This window comes from Oculina patagonica, chromosome 13, assembly GCF_052425735.1.
Source record: "Oculina patagonica isolate OP01 chromosome 13, crgOcupat, whole genome shotgun sequence".
Lineage (NCBI taxonomy): Eukaryota > Metazoa > Cnidaria > Anthozoa > Scleractinia > Oculinidae > Oculina > Oculina patagonica.
The window spans coordinates 34,236,826-34,253,712 of record NC_135770.1 but is presented as its reverse complement, the minus strand read 5'-3'; the positions used below and the strand labels follow the sequence as shown (position 1 = coordinate 34,253,712).

The 16,887-nt window shown below is 38.7% G+C and overlaps 2 protein-coding genes across 2 annotated transcripts; both read left to right on the top strand.

Annotated features, from left to right (window-relative positions):
* The first annotated feature begins 1,878 nt into the window (after positions 1–1,878).
* On the top strand, positions 1,879–5,675 carry LOC144635370 (collagenase 3-like). The gene is made up of 5 exons (XM_078494478.1): positions 1,879–2,248; positions 3,104–3,358; positions 3,533–3,998; positions 4,323–4,584; positions 4,970–5,675. The coding sequence occupies exons 1-5, from the start codon at positions 2,132–2,134 to the stop codon at positions 5,442–5,444; spliced, it is 1,575 nt and encodes a 524-aa protein (XP_078350604.1). The 5' UTR covers positions 1,879–2,131; the 3' UTR covers positions 5,445–5,675.
* A 2,279-nt stretch (positions 5,676–7,954) lies between these two features.
* On the top strand, positions 7,955–16,087 carry LOC144635280 (zinc finger protein-like 1 homolog). The gene is made up of 8 exons (XM_078494382.1): positions 7,955–8,173; positions 11,357–11,468; positions 12,110–12,198; positions 13,639–13,743; positions 13,848–13,917; positions 14,232–14,459; positions 14,732–14,849; positions 15,468–16,087. Exons 1-8 carry the CDS (start codon positions 8,072–8,074, stop codon positions 15,667–15,669), a joined length of 1,026 nt encoding a protein of 341 aa, XP_078350508.1. The 5' UTR covers positions 7,955–8,071; the 3' UTR covers positions 15,670–16,087.
* Positions 16,088–16,887: the final 800 nt, after the last annotated feature.

Genomic DNA, 16,887 nt, shown 5'->3' with positions numbered 1-16,887 from the left:
GCCGAAAGCGTGACAAGTCCGGTATCACCGCCTGTTTCGTGTCCGTGGCCTATGGAACGTGTTTCCATCTTAAATGCTATCTCACCGTACGGGAATGTTATTTACACCAATAGGAAATTCAGAAAAACGTGACCAAGTGAGCTCTAGATTGATTCGCCAAAATATTGCGACGGGTATTTTTTTGACATGAATCAGTGAATTCTTTTCATCTGGAACAAGGAAAAAGCTCAAGATCGTCGATTTTGGTGTTACAGGGGTCGTTGCGCCAGCTCAAAATATATTCTGTTAGATTTGGCCTGCATCTCAGAGATTGCAGGAAGCCTAAATTGATATTACTGAGTATTAGTTGTCTACTTCGCCATTGCATGCTCAAGACCTCAGAAGACCTTGCCGGCTGTATTACGGGAGCTAACTCTAGAAGCCCCTACAACAGAACTGGCTAATCTGTCTCGACAATTAATTATCCATATCAATATTCCATTGGCAAAAGGTTAATTTGTTATTTGTCTTTTACATGTTTTAATGATCCGTCATTAGATGGATTTGATATCCTTCCCTATTGGTTGAAGTGCCAGTTTAGATCGGTTGATTTTTCTCCCTTTTTTGTTGTTTTATGCTCAGTTTAAAGAATTTTAAAGAAGTTGAGTTCACAAAGCAAAGCTATCGGAAAAAAACATTTAGTGTACAAAATGCGCCGACCTTTATTACAGTAGTGCGTATTAAAGAGCACTAAATTGTTATAGCTAGACAGAAGTTAGCATTATAAAGACTGAAAAGGACCGGATGAGCGTAACTGAGATTACTTTGTTGTTTTATGTCACGTACTATATGCATTCATTCTTTCAAGCCGCTTGGAAATTTTTTGATGGTTGATTGACTTTAGATTGTTGAACAAAATTGTGATAATTTGTGATTTGCCGTAATCAATATCGAAATATCGAGAAACAGCTAGCGACATTAAAAATAATAGGGATAGTATTCTTTAGTCTTTCTTTGCTGCTTTGCCTTTGTAGATGTGGTACCTACCAGGAAATGATACAGCAAACCAACTATAAATTAAACCACCCAGTTCCTTAAACCCCTTAAGAGGCCAAACGGGATTTTGTAGGACACTTGTTTAGTCACATGAACTATTACGTTCTGTTGCACAATTTCTGTGCACGTGCACGGCAAACCGCAGCCGGAGGGCAGTCTTAGCACAACGAAGCGCGTTTCTATGAACATTCAGCTAATCTTTTCTTCCTTCTTCCCTTTTAAAGCAGTTTAGTTTTTTTCCTTTAGTAAATTGACACTCCTTTCTGTGCAGAACTCTTACAAAGAATAACAAGTCCTCTAAAAAGACAAGCCCGTTTCACCTCAAACAATGAAGACAATAACATGCGTACACGGTTGAAATATACAAAAAAAAAATGTAAATTTCGAACACTGTACGTCACGCTCACCCACACAGCTAACAAAAGAAACAAGTGTAGTTTTATGACCTTTATGCAATTTTTGACATTATAGATAGTGCTATACAAACGTCCCTAGCCCTTTTACAGTTTGTTTTGACTGGCTGGGCTAAATCGACGAAAGAAACCTGGCGACATTTGCCAAAGTGGCGACAAGATAAAGTTTGTATGGCCCAGACTTTGACGCACGATCCATATCGTCTGAGTGTCACTGTTGCTTAGCGACAAATCCCCTCCGTACCTTGTTAATTAATGTCATCTGTTCTACCCCCATCCATCGAGAAGTAATTATTGCAGACCCGTGTGGGCTGAAAACTTATCGCATTTTCTAGTAAGATCCCATTCTTGCCGACAATGTGGCCGTAAAAACACCAAACTTTGATTTTTTGAAATCAAGGAACACATTTTCGGTGAATTTACTTGCATTATTTGCTTGTACCACAAAGGAAATGGGCCGGAACGACGTGCTTACGGTGGCTTACGGCACGGAATTCCTGAGACAAGCCCCGTGTCGTCATCGCTTACGTCAGAAGATTTAATCAACACCGTGTTTCAAGGTATAAAAGGAGTGCGATTAACACGACTTCAACAGTTCGTCGAAGACCTTCGCTACAACTACAAACTGACTGAACAGAAGAAAGTTAATTGACTGAACTTGCTAGCTGATTTGAAGCCTCAACATGGAACTTAGAATTATTTCGCTCTTATTATCAGTCGCTGTTTTTGCAAGTGGAAAACCGATTTCTAAAATACCCATTAACCCTGAAGTAGAACCTGCGAGAGAATACCAGCTAATGGTGAGTAAATTTCTTTTGTCCTGGTAGACATGCATAAATAATCACTTTCTTAATGCAGACCTGAATTTACTTTTTTCTATGAAGTTGTTGTTAATACTGTAAATAGGAAAGTTCATGTCTTTGAGGTTATACTGAAAATCCTTCAACTGGTCCACGGCAGATATCGTTTTGGACTAAAAGTTGTTTCGACAAAAGTTGTTCCGCTTTTTGTGTTGCGTGCGTTACTTTTAAAGTTTACGAAACAACTCCTCGTGCCGTCCAGAGAAGGCACCAGCTGTGAAAGCAGTTTAGCAGCATGCTGACCTTAAAAAAACGCACAATCATTGCAAACACTCGTTGATCGCGGTTGTTCGTCACTTGTAACTGATATTGCCCTGGTACTTATAGCGAAACTTGTTTTTGACGGCGTTCTTTACAACTTAAGCTCACATGCACGCAATGTGAATAGGAGGTCTTGTTCAACAAATCTTGTTAATCCAAGATATCAACAAACACGGAAAGTTATAATTAAGGCCAAGATTATTACGATTTCGTTTCTGTTTAAGCGTGGCGGTTTGTGGGTGTTAAAGTTCAATCCGGAACATACGAGGAATGAAACGTCAAAATACGTGCACTCACATGACACCAGAACGAATCGATGGGTGCGGTGTGCGATTTGTCAGTAAAGGAACTTTTAGTATCGGATATGACCGCTCTTGAGCACTGCCAGATCTTTATATTTTCGTCAATTTTAAATAATAATCTGTAAAAACGTTCTTTTGTTATCCACACGATTGTTGTCGGCACTATATAATAAAATAGGCGAATTTAGAAGTTTACGAACTCACGAGTATTAATTTTATCTTTTGCTAACAGGATTACCTTGTAAAGTACGGGTATCTCAGCAGCCCGAATCACAGAATCGGAAAAGTCACCTCAATGGAGGAATTTAAAGCCGCTGTAAGGAAAATGCAACGCTTTGCTGGTTATAAAGAGACCGGAGACTTTTCTGACCCCAAAACATTAGCGCTGGTAAAAGCCAAGAGATGTGGGCTCGCGGACTTCGGACCATCAGACAATGCGCGACGGAAGCGAAGATACGCCCTTCAGGGATCCAAATGGATGAAAAATGTAAGTCAGCTGATCTGCAACGGAAATGTTGTTACCTTCCTTCGTGGGCCTTGTCACTTAGTCCACTTTTATCTTTTTAGCAATTGTTCTTCCTGTCTCTTTTGCCTGTCTGTTAGTTAGTCTGTGTCAATGCGTATCAATAAAACAGTTCTTTCTTTTTGTGCCGTTTCGCAGGAACTTACCTACAGAATCGAAAACTACACACCAGATCTCTCAAAAGAGGATGTGGACAACACAATCGCAAAAGCCGTTGCTATGTGGTCGGAGGCCAGCCGTCTGATCATCAAGCGAGAAGACAACCCAAAATTTCCCGTTGACATCAGATTAAAGTTCGTGACTGGTTACCATGGCGATACCAGACCAGCGGACGGTCCTGGAGGCGAACTTGCGCACGCGTTCTTCCCTGGGGCTGACGATGAAGATCTCGCTGGTGACGTACACTTTGACGATGATGACACCTTTTCCGTAAATGGCGGGAACGGAGTGGACTTGCTGTGGCTGGCCGTGCATGAACTGGGGCACAGTCTTGGTCTTGATCACACATATCACCCTGACTCTGTTATGTTTGCTTATTATCCGGGATATTACCCTGACCATAAGCTGGACAGTGACGACATTCGAGGAATCCAGCATTTGTACGGTAAGACAAGTAACTTTTTTAAGATTCAAATGTTCCTCCATCTTGTTTTTATCACAAAAAGTGTCTGTGTTATAAAAAATTGCGTGGCGTTCAGTTTGCTGTGAGCAATTTTCACAAAATCGAAATCCCCATTGTTTTTTACTGTAACCAACTTTTTTTTTCTGATTACTGTTCATTCAACAGCTAAGTTGGGAAGATTAAGCTTAAAATCGCGATCTTAATGGATCATCTCACGTGTTGTACTCAAGGAAGTAGAGCTTTGAATTCTTCCAATATTACATCTCTAAAGACAACCAATTAAAAATGCTGTCTTTAATTTCGCAGGTCTTCCAGGCGTTGAACCAGAGACTCCTTCGCCAAACCCCACACCAAACACATGCAGTGACATCAAACCGGATGCCATGGTTACTACCGCTGATCAGAAAACTTACGCCTTCAGTGGAAAGTATTTCTGGGAGATCAAAGACACTGGAGGCGCCTCTGGTCCATTTGAGATCAAAGATTACTGGCCTGACTTAGAAGAGAACATGGATGCTGCATATACAGTCAAGTCCTTTGGACACACGTTATTCCATAAAGGAAATCGGTAAGATGTCTGCAGATAATTTGGTTTTTGATGTACATCCACCTAGGTTTAAATCTTATTCTTAATTTTTTGACGACTAGCTGTGTAACATCTTGCCATGCCTTGTTCCTTGCCCCTGGGTGGGAGATATAGGGCCGGAACATCTTTCTAAGTTACAATATATTTATCTCACTTAGAGTGTCCAACTTGCCTTTAAAAAAATCGAAAAGTTTTGGAAAGTCGTGCCCACTGTTACTCTACGGACTCCTTAAAACGGTCCCTGCATGACAAAGATTCCCTTCTCTATCTTCTCTATCTGACTCAAAAGCAGCGTTCAAAACGTTGAAACTACATCACATTCAAAGTAGACTTGGTAAACTAACTGAAGTCTTTCTTGTTTATTTAGATTCTGGGTATACAAAAACAAGGATAAACTTTATGGCCCTGGTGACATCAGTGAACTAGGTCTGCCCGAGGAACTCGCCAATATTGACGCTGCGCTGGAATGGAGACGAAATGGCAAAACTTACTTCTTCAAGGGCTCCAAGTATTGGCGATACGACAGAACACGGGGAAAGCTCGATGACGGATACCCCAGGGATATCTCCGTCTGGAGGGGAATCCCCAACGATATCGATGCAGCGTTTCAGTGGAAGAATGGCAGATCGTACTTCTTCAAAGGAAACAAATACTATGCCTTCAACGACGATAAAGTGAAAGTCTTAGAAGATACTGTGAATCCTTATCCCAGAGATGTCGCATCTTATTGGATGGGATGTTCCAATCCAGAGATTAAGATAGATCCAGTTTCATCAGGTTATGGCTTGCTACCAAGCCTATTCGTCTTTATCGCATGTTTCTTAATCACGTGGCTGTTTTAAAGGGGCTATGTCACAGTATTTTAAGTTATTTTTCTGATTAATTTTAAATTGAAGGAACCCTTGAAATAATAGTTTTCTAACCTAGAAAATCACCAACGGAGAAATAAAAAACCAAAATTAAACGAGGGTGGTTTTGACTAACGAAGATTAAGACGGATTACGAATGACATTTTTGAAAAACAATTGCCACTTTTTTCAAGATGCGTTGTCCGTGACGTAGCTTCTTTAAGGGGGGGTTTTTTTTGGGGGGGGGGGGGGGGGAAAAAAAAAAAAAAAAAAAATATTGGCGGAAAAAAAAAAAAAAAAAAAAAAAAAAAAAAAAAAAAAAAAAAAAAAAAAAAAAAAAAAAAAAAAAAAAAAAAAAAAAATTAAAAAAAAAAAATACATTCCCCCTCCAAGAAAATAATGGTCCGTCCCTAATTAATAAAACAAATTAGCCTGAAACACTTATTATAACAGAACTTTGTAAAAAAAAAGTAGCTCAGTAAGCAGTGATCGAGAGTTTTTCAATTTCACAAGAAGTGTATAAATAATGTAAAGTACCATGTACAGATAAGTCAGTTCCCAATGGAACAATTTATATTGTATAGTTTTAAACTAATTATTTATTTATTTATGTGAATGTTAATAATTTATTACATTGCAAATATTTACTATATCGTAGCTTATTAAAGCTCGAAAAGGGCTGTTACAGCTCAAGGAAAATAAATATTTATGTTCTGAAAAAACAACTTTGTGTGTAGATTACGTAATGGTAATGGGATGCAACCTGGTTTAAAGCCCTACACATATTATAAATGTACCGTGTTCCCCAACGGGGAGGGGGGATGGAGGGGGGGGGGAGGGGTGGCCAGATTTTATAAGCCCTGATCCTGGATGTCTTGCTTTGGAGCCCAGATCCCCAGAAACGTTTTTACGTATGTTTTTACCTTCCTGGAAGCGAGCTCAGATTGTTTCGCGCCAGCGTTTGAAGCGTTACTTGATTTGAAGACTAGCCAGCTAAAGATATGAAGTTTTTTTGAGAATTTATTTCCACTAGATGTTCCTCAAAGCGTCCTTCATCTCCATGTTTATAATAGGAGCATCCGTTGGGATACAGTCATAGTCAGTCAACTGAAATAATACATGAAAAGTTATTTATTAACATTAATAGATTTCACTTCAGTATTAAAACACACTTCTTGACTTACAATTTGTTTTCCATAAAATCGTTGAGATCCCTTTGAACTTGAGCTTGTATCTTCTTGACTAACTACAAAGCGTGTCCGTTACAAGCAAAACGGTGTTCCGGTATTCTTCCCATCACTTGAATTCGGGGCGCATTATCGAGATAATAAAAATTATGCACGAAATGCAAATCACTTCCCCCAGTGCGGAAGAGGCGGGTGGCCGCCGAAAAAAAATAAAAAAAAAATTTTTTTATTATACTTTTTTTCGGTCTTTTCTTTTTAATTTTAATTTTTTATGTGTCTAACTGATTAAAACACTCAATTGAACCAACGTGTACCGGTAGGAGAACGTACACGGTTTGCTTGCTTGAACTTTTAATAGCTAGCTCTAATAGACCAGACCTTTTTCGCTTGGGCGGTTTGTTTTCCCATTACAGACCACGTGATGATCTCTAGAGAATTTATGCTTTCAAATTTTCATATAGACGCGAGTATATAATGTATTTTTGTGGTGGATCTCTGGCATCACGTGGTCTGTTGGCCGCAAGCGAAAAAGGTCTATTGATAGGCTAACTGTGCAAAGACTTAACGAGAATAAATTTAGGAGAGAAAAAAAAACAAGATATAACAAGTTCACAGACAATATGTTAATTTTTTGTTCATCCCCTGCCTAAACAGTCAATTTCCTGAATTTCTTTTCCGCTCACCGTTGAGACAATGCATGCACTCAAGTGCTGTCGTGACTAGTTCCCCCACAATAAAATTTATACTGACTCCCCCGTCCCCTCGGGATGACATTCATAAATCCTTCCGTGTATAACTAGTTCCCCCCTTTCCACATAGAAATCGCCCCAGTAGTAATCGAAAATGTAGTACTTTAGAAAATAAAGAGTTTTTGAATAGAGGATTTTTGTTCTTAATTTAAAAATATATATAAAATAATTAAACAGTGCATCGAGAGCGGGAACATCATAATAACAGATCATCATTTCGTTATTCATTTAAAAGAACTATTCCATGACAGATGCATAGACAAGAAACAATTTTCATTATCCTGAAATGAGCCTGTCGCCCAGTCTCACTCCACGACACCGAGTCCCATCTCTAGCCTATCGGCCATCCTCCTCAAGTGTCCTATACTTCGGTTGCGATACAAAAACAAAAAAAAATTTTTTCAAATATTTTAGTTATTTTTTTTTTGAGAAAAATCTTTAGCCGTCAGGAATCAGTCTGAAATCGCGTCTATATGAGCCTGGTACCGAAGGAAATTGGAAGGCTATTTTGGAAGGCTAGGTTACAAAAACTGGAAGGCTAGGTTACAGAGCTATACACTTCGTCGAAAGTTGGTCGTGAGCTATGGCGACGTGGCAAGCAGTCTGAGGGAAATTTGATTGAAAATTTGTCCCATTCTTAGCTTTTTTAAAATATATATGAACGTTTTATCGAAGGAGAATAATCATGGGACTGTGTAAATGTCCCAAGAAGAAGGTTACTACACAGTTTTGCTTTGAACATCGCGTGAATGTTTGTGAACACTGCCTGGTTGCAAACCACCCCAGGGTAAGTGTTGTTCGAATGTTTCATTCTTATTCTTTTTTAATTAATTTTAAAATGATGATCTCACTCTCTAGAGGTACTTGCTAAAGGAATGAAGCGTAAATGTAACTAACTTTCAGTCATGATTTAATTCAGTTTTAATGGTATTAAACCATTTGTACGAACTGTATACATGTACATTTAGCTGTTTACACAGGACGTAACAAGTCGATCAAAGTCGATCATCGGAAACGTAGTCGATAAGTCGATAGTGCTCGATATTTGTCGATAATCGTCAATCGACAAGTTTAATCTGTCGATAAAAGTCGATAATCACAAGATTTTCAACTGATTATCGACTTTTATCGACAAATTAAACTTGTCGATTGACGATTATCGACAAATATCGAGCACTATCGAAACCAGTAATAGCTCGAACGAATTTTATATGGAAGTGTATTATTCCGTCCGTGTGGCAATAAAGTTTAATAAAAAAAACTAAAAAACCAAGTGGTCTGTTATTCATTACAGCTGATAACTGAATTGAATGTTTAAATTACCTTGCGAAATGATGGCAAGAACTTCATGTGCGCTGCAACTGTAGTCTTGCCACAGTTTTTTGTATTTCCGATACTTGTCGATTGCAGTAGATCAAAATCAATTTAAATCGATCAAAGTCGATAATCACAAGAAATTGTGTGATCGACTTTTATCGAATTCCGATAGCTGTCGATTGATTAGTATCGAATTCGATCGACAACGATCGAATTTTATCGACTATCGAAATTATCGACTTGTTACGTCCTGGTTTACATGTAGTTTATATTGTGAGATTGCGTGTTTTTAATTCACCCTGTTTTGAAAGCATGTTTGAACATTGTTGCTCAACATAGTGAGCTTGTTGGTTGTAGGCTTTGGCAGAACTAACGGCCTCTACGAAATGGAAAAATTAGATTTTTGGAGCAAACTGTGGGATCATAAAAACAAAAATTAAATTGCAAGTTCAGAAATAAAACAGATTATCTTGCTCACTTGTCATGAGATGCCATGACCAGCTACTGGGGACTAGGAGTCCCCTTGCAGGATTGAGGACGTTTTAACTAGGAGTATTTTTTAGATTTTTCACTGTACTCAGGGCTCAAAATAATTTTCAGACAGTTGCCGGTCATGTTGACCGGCCAAACAGATTTTAGCTCGGTCACATGTCATTTTTGACCGGTCAAAATATTTAAAAAAGTAATTTTAAACAGCCACTCGTTTTTTCTGTTTTTTGAAACATCCTCGTTCGCCGCTATTTCTTCACCAGGGCGTAAAATTAACTTTTTTTCCCAGAAGCCACTTGGCTCCCAGATATACCAAAATGGTAGCCAATTCCAAAAATTTGGTCGCCATTTTTTTAAAAAAAGAAATAAAACACTTCTCATTCTGTCATTTTACTAGATAGACCCTTTAAAATAAGTTATTTTCATCACATTTGCATTTATTTCAATCTCGAATGGCTTTTTGTGCACAAGAACTGGGAAGACTTTTGGTGACATTACATGAAGTACCAGAGGACATCGCTGACCGTATCAAAATAAGCGCACGTGCCACGTACACATCGAAGACTATACGATGTTTGACAGTCATTTGGCGATGCTTTTGACTTCATCTATGGATTTAAACATTTCGAGTTGAACCATTTTGCCCTGTAAACTTCAATACAATACAAAGAGCAAAGATAGAAAGCAAATTTATTGTGTGGCTAAGTCGAAACTGAAAAAGGAAGTTGCCCGCCCAAAATAACAACGCTCAATTGCAACCCACATCACGGTTTTTTTACGGTTTTGGACAGGTAAATAGTCTTCAAAACTAATATATTTAGCTGAGATGTAAGATCTTTAGATGAAGCAAGAAGTTATTGTGTACTTTGCTCACCCTGTGCGATTTTTTTACCAGTTATGCAGTTTTTGATGAATTAAACGATCTGATGCGATTTGAGGTCGATTGTGTGAATTTTAGTCGCCAATTTGGCGATCAACTTTCAGGATTAGGTCGCCAAAGTGAAAAATTTAGCCGCATTGGCGCCTGTATTAGGCACAATTTGACGCCCTGTTCACTGTTTTGGCTGCAAGGTTTTTGTAGATAAATGGCTTCTTGATGTCCTCATAAAATGTGATAGTGACAAGTCAATTAACTAATGCAAAAATTGAACATCTCCCACGTTGTTTTCCTTCTCTCTCGCCCTCGAATCAAATGCCTGGTTTACAAGCTTCGAACATTCTTCAGGACCTTCCAAGCATGTTCTTTTCGTTGACGTGAAAAGTTTCGCATAATACTGACTTGAACAAAACTATACAGGTCAAAAACTAGCGAAAAAAGACGCATCTTGTTTTACTGAATTTGAATGACATGTAAACTGTAGTCGGATTAGAAATTAAAGGTAAGGGCGCGAGAAGTTATGGTAAAACTCTATGGTTTGAGCATTGTAGCAATCACACCCGACTGACGAAATAAAAATTTAACACAGTTATTTCAGGACTTATTATTTTTTATTCTTTCTTAATCTTTTTTCTAACATTTGACCTTCTAAACTCAAGGTGCGGCTTTGTTAGAATTGAAGATGTTGCTAAAAATATAAATTGATATAAAAAATGTTATTTATTTTTTCCTGGTCATCAGTAATTATTTTAAAAGCCATGTATATGTCCGGTCAAAATGACCGGCAAACCCAAATTTTGTCCGGACAAACTGTCATCTTGGGCAGACATCCGTTGACCGGCCGTTATTTTGAGCCCTGGTACTGTACTTAACAAATGATATTTCTAGAATACTAGAATTGCTAGCTAGGAGCTTGTGCTTGTGGTGATGCTTCTTTTCAGGGCATAATATGTCAATCAAAATCGATCATTGAAAACGTAGTCGATAAGTTGATAGTACTCGATATTTGTCAATAATTGTTGATCGTCAAGTTAAATTTGTCGATAAAAGTTGATAATCACAAAATATTAAACTGAAAATCGATGTTTATTGCCAAATTTTAACTTATGTGCATAATTATTGTAGATCTATTTATAAAGTACGAACTGACTTACGCATTTCACTTGACAGTGACATCCTGAGGATGTTGAAACGCTCTATTTTATTATCCCTGATCTTTGTATTGATAATATTTATTTATTTATTTTATCTAATTAATTAGTTTTAACTTTCATTTTTTTGCTCTAGTGTATAGTAAAGTCATATTTACACTGGCTTCAAGACAGTGACTATAATCCCGTTTGTACTTTATGTAATGGAAGTTTAGCAGAAGGAGATGTCGTCAGATTAATTTGCTTTGGTAAGGCACCAGATTTGTACTTTCATTTGCTTATATTAATGTTAAATTATGAAAGTTTTTACCGGTATATAAAATATTATACTGTATTTAAACTGTGGGTGAAAGATTTATATTACACTGAATTCTCTTTCACTTTTACATACATGCACATTTATGATCTCACAACGTAAACAGCTCACAACTGGCTTGATAGCTCAGTTGGTAGAGGACTACTCTGGTAGAGCGTTAAGGTCATCGAATTGGTTTTTCAGACCTTTTTTTAAAAGTGCTTAATGAGTTGCTCGCCTAACTGTGATGGTTTTTCATGTATTTTAATTCATATCAAAAATGAAACTTGTGCATCTCATGTGAATAAGTTGCAAGGAATTATAATTATTATGACAACTTCATTATTTTTACATGTAGCTGTTTGATTGATGGGTATACATAAATTATTGTATGAAGGGCTAACATTATTGTTGCCGTTACTTGTTTGTATTGTCATTTATGTGTACGTGTAGTATGTTATCCGTATACAATGTATATTATGCATGTCCAACTTACATGGGCAACAACCATGAGATAGAAGGAAGCAATTTTTTGGGACCAAGCAAGTTTGTTAAACTTTTCAAAAGAATTATTTTTTCTCCACTTTTTTTCAGATGTGTTTCACTGGGCTTGTCTAAATAGTTATGCAGCAAGTCTACCAACTAACACAGCACCAGCTGGTTACACTTGTCCGAACTGTAAGGTGTGTGATCAAGTTTGAGTTCAATTACTAAATTTTAATTTAATTATGGTTAGCAGGGCTCGACAAAAATTTGAATTCCAGCTTGCCCATGGGGCAAGTAACTCTCAAATTTTGCTTGCCCGGACACTTTTTCTCCTTGCCCAAGCAGACACTGGGTTGGGCTTTCAGTTTGGCATTTTTGGCTTCAAAGTTACGAACTTGTCAGGGAGAATCTTACCAGAGACACAATCCATGACGGATCCATGACATACAGTTCAAGAGTTTTGGGGGTTTGCAATACATTAGAGGGCGATTTTCAAACATCTGCAAAACATAAAAGTTTGAAGCCCATATTTCTTGGAATGAAAGCAAAAAACGCCAGGGAAATTGTGACCCTATTTGTGAAAACGACCCTTAAAGGAAAGGACCATTATACCATTTCATGTTTCAATGTATTTTCAAACATTGAGAACGCCTTATGAAAACATTTCAATGACGCATTTCAATGACGTCTTCAATGAAATGAAAATTCCGTTGAAAACCATTTCAAAACCTTGAAAATCATTTCAAAACGGTTGCTAAACATTTGGAATGCGTTTTGAGACATTGGCAACACATTTCAACGAATCCGAAAATGGAAAATAAGAACCAAAAATAAAGGTCTTAAAGGCTTGCAAACGGTGAATTTATCACTGTCGTGAAGCCTTGTTCAAAGTAGCCTGCGTGTTTATTTAAGCTTCCTTTAGTTTTTGTAAAGGTTCATTTATAACCTTTGATTACCCATGACAAATAGGCCAAAAATGTACTGCTTTGTTTCAAAATCGTTGTTTTAGAAAGTAAGTTAATTGATGTTTTGCCTGGGCCATTGCCCATCGGGCAAGTGAGCATGAAAAGTCACTTGCCCGACAGGAAAATCTACTTGTCCCGGACGACCGGACGGGGGTTTTGGTGAGCCCTGGTAAGTGCACTGGACTCCGGATCGAGCTGTCCAGGTTTGAGCCCTGGCTGGGGTCACTGTGTTGTGTTCTTGGGCAAGACACTTTACTCTCATAGTGCCTCTCTCCACCCAGGTGCATAAATGGGTACCGGTGACATAATGCTGAGGGGATACCCTGCAATGGACTACATGTAGCATCCCATTCAGGGGCAAGTAGAAATATTCCTAGCCGCTTAATGCTACAGAAACGGGGATAAGATCCAGCAAGTATGGGCTACTTGGCTCGAGGCTTCCCTATTGAAAGATAACTCAATGGTGCACTTGGGTAAGCAGGACTTCACCTCCCAAGGTGGCCTGAGTTAATTCCAGTCATGAGTTTGCTGTAGTTTCCTGCCTTACTTGGAGAGTTCTGCATCCTCTTCAAATACAATCGCTTCCAAATGCCAGTTCATGGGTTTGTCTGTTTCAGCTTTCACAAGTGAAAATGTTTATTATACAAAATTTGTTACTTTGTTACATTTCAGTCGTCAGTGTTTCCTCCAGAGAAACAAGTTTCTCCAGTTGCGGACCAGCTGAGGCAGATGCTAGCCAATGCACCCTGGGCTCGTGTTGGTCTTGGGCTCCCAGTGGTAAGTAAGATGTATTTATCGCTACTGAAATGCATGGGGTCTTATAAAAAGTACTTTAAATTTCCATTGACTGCAAATTGTGATTTCTCATTTAAACTTTTCAGGTTCCAGCGTCCAGTGTGTCCAGCTCAGCAGTTTCTGAAACTAGTGTATCAAGACATGAAGCTGAAGTTGGTAAGTATAAATGGTGAAACAGTACAAACACTAACAGCAAATGGCAAATGTACAATAATTGTCACAATTTTTGTAAGGCTTTACCTGCCCTAGAATAAGATGCTAATCAATGGCATGTTACCCTCTCCCACCATTTTGGCGAGTTTTCCTTCCAACTTGAAAGTACGTTATGTAGCTATTTATCTTGTGGGTGGAGAGAGACACTGTAAGTGTAAATACTTCTTGCCCAATCACACAACACCAAAAAAGTGTACTTACCGAAAAGTTAATTCAGATAATCGGCATTTTTCTGAAACGTGTGTTTTTCTCATCAGTTTCTCAAGCGACAGACAGTCACCGAACCACAGATGGACAGACTGACCACGCCCTGAACTCTGGCTCATACCCAGTCACTCAGGCTGGTCAATCCCCTCCTTATACCACCCCACTTAGTACTAAAACAGAACTACGATCAACCAGAGATCATCATGTAGTGGATGTACGACAACAGAATACAGTGGTACCACCCCCACAGCAGGCTCATGCTCGCTCAGACAAACCTAGTAAGTTGGAGATCCTCAAAAATTTTCTTTTTTTCCTCGTATTGAAAGAAAAATGATTACTAAGTCAAGGTTTCTGGTCAGTGGTGGCTGTTATTTGGTGAGAGGCCAAACCCCAAGCTGAAAGAAACTGAGAGCGAGTGGTCATCCAGTGGCTGTTCTATGAAGTGCAGATTATTGGGCACTTTGTTTGTTTTATGAGTGTGCGTTGTGTTGTTTTGCCTTTTTAAATAAAATCCTCTCTTTTATACATTTTCACATTGTTCGTCCTTCAGGTACAGTTTCAAGAAAGATATTCAACACTCGAGAAGCGGTGGATAGTATTCCTTATGATCACGATGAAAACAAATACCAAAGAAGAGGTGCTATAGACTGGTTCACAAGATGGTTCTGGTGAGTAACCTACATATTCTCCTAGCCGGTATTCTTATTATAGATTCTGATTTACTCGTAGGAAAATTAGCCTGTGTACAGCCGCCCCTTTCCTTTAAATTAAAATATCGGAAAAGGATCGTCTGTGTTTCGTGTTTCGCCGTCGTTAATCGTGTTCCGCTCTGGGTGGTTTTCCCGGAATGTGTGGAAAATGGTCCGATTGGCTCTCATACAAATAACATTCATAAACGTGTTGTAACTGCCTTGATAGTTTATGCGGGCGATACGTGTAAGCTTGTGGCGTTCCAAATTATTTCAGCGAGTTCGACCATTCGACCTTTTCCAGTTTGTTTTTATTTGCAAGATATGCTTTACGGCTTCAAACTGTTGCTCTGGAAGGACAAGCTCTGACTTTGATCCGTGAGAATGATGACTTCGTGCATTGTCGGACGGCCGTTAATTAAATTAATACTGTTGCAAGATGTATTGTTTTTAATGACGGACACAATGCTGGGGGTATTCTGCGTTGGACTAGCATCCATTTAGGAAGGAGTGGCAGTGCTCTCAGTCTTCTTATACCCTACACACATTGTAGCTCAACATCGACATCGACTGTTGCTATTAATATTTTGTTTCCAGGTCTCGCAGATCCAAAAAGCCTGGACCCGAGGATCCAAACGCCTCCTTGAAACGAACCACCATCATGTTGATTCTGTTCGTCCTAGCCTTCACCACCATAGTGGTGCTTTTCACGCGCGTTGGACGAGGAATGGCAGATAAAGACCCTTTTCTTGACCCGATGGCAAATCCCAACATAAGAGTCCAAGGTGGAAGAGTGTAAAGTGCATGAATCCACGCTGCTGTCGCTCTGAACAAACTCGATCTTCACGAATGAAGCCAAACTATGGCACCAAGGGACGCTAGAACTTTACTCCACTTTCCTTTTTTCACGATAGAATACACCGACTACTTTTGGTAATGTATATTTGTGCAAGGTGAAATTGCGATCCGTTAAAATCTTGTGCAGCTCTTGTGAAAGAGACTTGCCTAAGGATTAAGAAGCTTTACGGACATGGTCCCCCTCCAACCCCCGGCCATCCCCCTCCCTCCCCGTTTCCTGTAAAGAATGGTGTTCACTTAAAGAGTTGGAACAAAAAAAAAGAAAAAAATCTCGGATATAGTGCAAGATTTACATGTAAAACGAAAACAAATATAAAGAATTAAAGGAGAAGAAGCATTATACTGTAGGTAGAAAGAAATCTCTACGTTGTAGCGAAATTTTTGAAACATTTAATAGGAATCCGAGCCAAGCTTGGAAACCTAAATCGCAAGTGTTGCGTTTTTAATTTGGTTCAAGTTGTTATTTAGTCATGGGAACAAGTGCCGTTCTTGGTAAAACTTCGTTAAAGCACACGAAGACATCACGATTCTACCATGCATTCAAAAACTTTCCCTCATAAGTACTGCGAAGAACGTCACGTGCCAGTATGACGCAAACGGTGGGCTCAGACATGTCTTGGAGACGAGTTTTCTCCCTCAACTGGTGCTTGTCCCCTGGACTATAATCCGTTTCCATCCTCGCTATCGTTGGTCATCTTCTCTTCCTAATATTTTCCTGACATTTGTCGAATACTATTCTACAGAACGAAGGCATTGTTGTTGAATTTCTAACGATCTAGGTATGTTCAGGGTTGCAAATAACAGTCGGTCATCGGACATTGGCCGACCAAAATTTGCTCTTGTCCGACGAAATCCCAATTGGGGTCGGACATGATGTCTGGACAATTTTTTATCATAAATCATTTTACGGCAACGATGAATAAAAAACTGTCCGACCAAAATTTTCTTTTGTCCGACCAAGATGGTGTCTTAGTAGGACATTATTTTGTCCTTTCAAGTGAAAAAAATTATTTGCAGCCCTGTATGTCTTTAGGCTGGGCTTCTTCAAATCCTGTTGAAAATAGGTGACAATTGACATGAAAATTATTCAGTTCGGTACCTGTTAAGTTTCTGCGTAATATTCTTTATTTTAAGTCTTCTGTCGTGTAATTTTAACATT

What these genes read in the sequence shown, in the direction of transcription:
- LOC144635370 (XM_078494478.1), top strand. Translation starts at nt 2,132, where the DNA reads ATGGAACTTAGAATTATTTCGCTCTTATTATCAGTCGCTGTTTTTGCA. An exon ending in GATCCAAATGGATGAAAAAT is followed by an intron (nt 3,359 to 3,532) that starts GTAAGTCAGCTG and finishes GCCGTTTCGCAG; the next exon opens with GAACTTACCTACAGAATCGA. An exon ending in TTATTCCATAAAGGAAATCG is followed by an intron (nt 4,585 to 4,969) that starts GTAAGATGTCTG and finishes TTGTTTATTTAG; the next exon opens with ATTCTGGGTATACAAAAACA.
- LOC144635280 (XM_078494382.1), top strand. Translation starts at nt 8,072, where the DNA reads ATGGGACTGTGTAAATGTCCCAAGAAGAAGGTTACTACACAGTTTTGC. An exon ending in TGGTTGCAAACCACCCCAGG is followed by an intron (nt 8,174 to 11,356) that starts GTAAGTGTTGTT and finishes TTTTTGCTCTAG; the next exon opens with TGTATAGTAAAGTCATATTT. An exon ending in TGCTCGCTCAGACAAACCTA is followed by an intron (nt 14,460 to 14,731) that starts GTAAGTTGGAGA and finishes TTCGTCCTTCAG; the next exon opens with GTACAGTTTCAAGAAAGATA.